The following is a 4,885-nucleotide window of genomic DNA, read 5'->3' as shown; positions in this document are numbered from 1 at the left end:
AAGAGAATTAAAATATTATTATGTATTTTAATTTTCTTAGCAAATTGGATTTATTCTTCGTATAAAGAAAAGTCATAAGTTTAAAAACTTTAAAATGAAGTTATTTTTGACGCTTGAACGAATGTATATTAATTGCGCATATAATAATAATTGAAAAGAATTGAACTACTTGACTATTTGGCCATTTTTGTTAAAATAAATTAAAAGAAGTTTCTTGTATCCATTTTTTAAATGAAGGTAAATCAATGAAAGGTAATAAAATATCCAAAGTAAGAAGTGTTTCACTTTATTTATAAATTATTATACACTTCAAGTAAATTTATTCAATATTCAACAATAAACACTTAAACTAATAAACGTTTTGGCATCCACAGCCTCCGTACATGCCATTGAGACCAATACCGATTGGTCCGATGCCAGCAGCGGGTCCCAAGCCAACAGCGGATCCCAGACCAACACCGGGTCCCATGCCATACGGTCCTGCCAGAGCATATCCGCTGCCAGGCATGGCTTCGTTAGTAATGCCAACGTTGCCGTTACCACAACCGTATGAAACGACACCCATACCAGCAGCGGGAAGCGTACCCTCAAGACCGAGAGTGCCCAGGAATGGCAATTGACCATTGACGGCTAAAGGTCCTTCAATCACCATATTCTCTGACAAGATTGACACACCGTTTGGTGCGATTGGCGAACTGCTAGTAACAGTGAAGCCACATTTGTTAGACGCTGCAAGGGTTGCCAGATTCAAACCGTATCCTGATTCGACCCAGGGATTGGCATATTCTGCACCATATGCTATGGAGTTGCCATACATAAGTGGTTCAACAGCAGCACCCATAATGCCTGCATTTACATTGCGTAAACACTGGCAACTAATGCTCTGGAAAATAAAATGAATAATTAGTTTAAAATATGTTGTTTTATTAATAGAACTATGGATATAAATAATGATAAAGAAGTAATAAATTGGTTCGTGAAAAATGTTTTGTTTTTAATAGAACTATGATTCTATTATTATTTATAGAAACGGTAAAGTGACCTAAATGTTTTAAAATATCTAATTTTGATATTGTAAATTATCTATTAAATTAGTATGTGTTTTATGTTTAAAATAATATGCTAAATGTACCTGGATTGAAATTGCAAGAACGCAAAATGTTACAATTTTGAACATTTTTATGTTTTTGTTTAGATTGAAATAAAAATATGACATTAATTAAATTTGCTGATACTTAAATACATATTGGTTGCAAAATTCATTGTTATAGCAGTGACATAATTAACAATTGTATGTTTGTAATGTTTTGTTACTGTTTGGTAATATTTATTTTATATCTTATCATTTGTCAGTAAAAACATACATTTTTGAGAATTTATACTGAAAAGTAATTTTAATTCATATCCTAGTACTCTTATAAAATGCCTCCGATGAGTCGCTAAAATAATGTGCAAATAAAAACTATTTTTATGTACGTGTGTACCTACATGATATACATATGTATAGTACCTACCAATATATCTTTGAAAAGTGTGATTGAATATCATTTTGATAGGCAAATTCAGACCAAACATAAATATGTAGATAAAAATTACAATTACTTAGGTTTAGAAGTAAATGAAATAATATAACAGACTTAAAAAATATTCACGTTAAACAAAAATTTAATGCAATCTGGAAAATATTATTCATATCTGTGACATTTCTATGTGTTTTTCTATAATCAGATCGAAATATTATCTACTATACAGGGTGTCCCACTATGGGTATACTAAGCGCGAAGGGACTTGTAGTTTTGCATACACTGATCACGTAAAAAATACTTTAACAACAAAATAACATCAAAAAATGTTTGATAAATTTTTCGTGAAAATCCATGTTTTCTTCTCTAGCTTCGCGCAGCCGGCATATATAATATACCGCTTCGCTAATGTGAGCATTTTGTCTATGAAACAATCATAAACGATAGGTCACGTGCTGGTGGCAAAGTCGGGCGGGTTGCTTGTTATGGGAATACACATAGAGTTTTAAGAATTCATCTATTTGAAAAAAAACTGCGTCTGTAATTTTATAAGTATTTTTTACGTACTCAGCGTATGCAAAACTATAACCTCATTTGTGCTTAGTATACCAACAGTGGGACACCCTGTATAGATAGTTGAAATTTTGTATTTCAGTAGAACATTAATTATTATTTTCCACCTCCTGGATTAAGGCAGATTTCAAAGAATATTTTGTAATTATTGCCATTTTTAAGTATTTTTTAAGAGAACACGTTCAACGTTACAATTCCAAGTATGTTTAAAATCAACAATACAAACGCCCGAACAATTTGTAATTTTCACTGGAATTCCTCAAATTACTACACATTTTAATATAAGTAACATACTATAGGTACCAAAGTTATGTGTCAAATTAATAATTATTTTTGAACTTGACTTCATAATATGATTTAAGCTAAATTAGTACCTAGTGTAGTATTTATTATATGTACCACAGACAATAGATCATATGTAGGTACTATGTATATTGTACTTTAAGTATAATTTAAGCATTTTATCAAAAGTAAAAGCAATAACCAATACAAAAGCACTTATTTTCGTAATCTTCAAGTTACATTTTATAAAAAAAGGTCAAAAAATCGTAGATAAGAGATTGCAGCAAAATAAATGCAATTTAAAATGACTTCATACATACGATAACTTGATTACAAAACAGTCAATATGTAGATAGTATTCACTATAATATAAAATAGCAAATATATTATCATATCACTTTTAATTAAACCGTTAAAGATGAATCGTTTTGTATTTTTGTGTATTCAGGGCTTAATGCTGAGAGTAAGTAGATTATTTTATTTGTTAAAGTAATTTTAAACAAATTTCACATCTGTAAGATATATAGGTACATATTGGGATTAAGAAAAAAATGCCCTTCAAATTTTGTTCAAGTTACGTTTTTTATAAAACAATATTAATATATAATAACATAATCTAATATAAATAATCACATAATCTATATCCATAGTATACAGGGTGTCCCACATAATCTTAAAAGAAAGCTCACGTGCGGGTGGCAAAGTTGGGCGGGTTGCTTGTTAGGGGTGTACACATAGAGTTTAAAATTTCAGACGCATTTTTTTTCAAATAGATGAAAAAGAATGCGTCTGAAATTTTATAAGTATTTTTTACGTACTCAGCGTATGCAAAACCACAACCTCCTTTGAGCCTAGTATACCAACGGTGGGAGCCTAGTATAACAACCTGTATAGTAAAATAATTATCAAAATTAGCGTCGTACAAGACGTTATGATTTTAGTTTAATAGACTATCTGATTTCTTATACTAGCATTGTTAAAATAGAATGTAACTCTAAATATCAATAGGTATACCTACATAAAACTCTACCAACAATTCACATCAAATACTTATTTTTTATTTAATTTTTCAGACTGTATTCAGCTTGCCAACACCAGGAAATGCGTACTTATCGAATCTAAACAACGCAGCATCGATCTCACAAACTCCTTTCACAAACACATTTAGTGAAACAAACATATTATCAAACAATGGCATCAATAATTCCATAATGCCAAGCGGATTAAACGCCAATGCCATAAACAACAACGTACTGGCAAGCGCTGTGTCTGGCGTGCCAAACCCTGCTATAAGCAATATCCAAGTGAGTCCTGTTATATCAGAACTCGTGCCAAGCTTACAATACGGTGATATCAACATGGTTGGTGATCTGCCAATCGGTGGCACGATCAAAGTCAGTGGCTGTTTCCCAGTATATGGCATGATATCTGTTGATGGCAACGTGCCATCCTCTGGCACCGCTGTCGTGTCTGAGTCTATTGGCAACCAGGTAATAGATGTCGTGAATAAATGCGCTAATCAGTATTTTAGTTAAAATGTACATAGTACTGGTGAATTTTGTAGATAACAATAAATTATTGAAAGTGTAAACGTGTTTTATTTTGTTAGTCTATATTTGAAGGCGTAGGTAGTTGGAGAAATTGTAATGAATATTAACCGCATTTTACCGTTCCCGTGAGATTTCCGGGATAAACCCTATTCTATGTGTTAATCCAAGTTACTCTCTATATGTGTGCTAAATTTCATTATAATCGGTTCAGTAGTATTTGCGTGAAAGAGTAACAAACACCTCACAAACTATCGCATTTATAATATTAGTAGGATAGGATAGGATATGGATGAAGGAATGTAATAAATTGTAGACCTGTCCAATTTTTGTCAGGTTCTTTGTTTTGTTAAAATCAATTCTCTATAAAAGGAAAAGGGTGACCCTTAAATGGATTTGCTTATAATGAAACGGAACATGCCCATTAAATAATTTAACTATAGGAAAAGTAAATTAAATTCCTTTACGTTCAAATACAAAGAAATGCAATTGATATGCGTTTGTAATTTACATGTGATCGACCTTGCTGAATCATCAAGACGTGGTTTATATTATATTGACAGCTGTAAAGTTTTGATGCTGCAGTTTTCAATACATATAAAATTAGTTAAGAATTAAATAAAAAGCATTTGGTTATAATTTTAATATTATAAAGTATATATACATATATACCTCCGTATTTTATATTTCTTGTGTCTATTTGTCTCTTTGTTCCATACATATCAAACAGGTAGCAGATCTGGTCATTTTAAGATGTAATAAATTAAAGAACACAAGATTTATTCATTTATTTAAAAATAAGTTAACAACAAACTATGACTAGTTAACAATATATGCCGACTGTTCGTAAAAAGGCGTCACCTTTTTTAACACTATCACTTTTCACTGAATTCACTTTCATTTTTGATTTGCGCCTGATACACACAGATAAAACCACAGGATAAAACAATATTGCCATTA

At 31.2% G+C, this 4,885-nt stretch overlaps 1 protein-coding gene across 1 annotated transcript; it reads right to left on the bottom strand.

Annotated features, from left to right (window-relative positions):
- Positions 1–349: 349 nt before the first annotated feature.
- LOC149476304 (chorion class B protein PC10-like) lies at positions 350–841 on the bottom strand. The gene has a single exon (XM_089711991.1). It carries the CDS (start codon positions 839–841, stop codon positions 350–352), a length of 492 nt encoding a protein of 163 aa, XP_089568117.1.
- Between the last annotated feature and the right edge of the window lie 4,044 nt (positions 842–4,885).

This window comes from Colias philodice, chromosome 28 (assembly GCF_061535455.1).
Source record: "Colias philodice isolate Cphi_HAF_F1 chromosome 28, ilColPhil1 Martin Lab GWU primary, whole genome shotgun sequence".
NCBI lineage: Eukaryota > Metazoa > Arthropoda > Insecta > Lepidoptera > Pieridae > Colias > Colias philodice.
The sequence above is the reverse complement of the archived record's forward strand: the minus strand, read 5'-3'. Positions and strand labels throughout refer to the sequence as shown.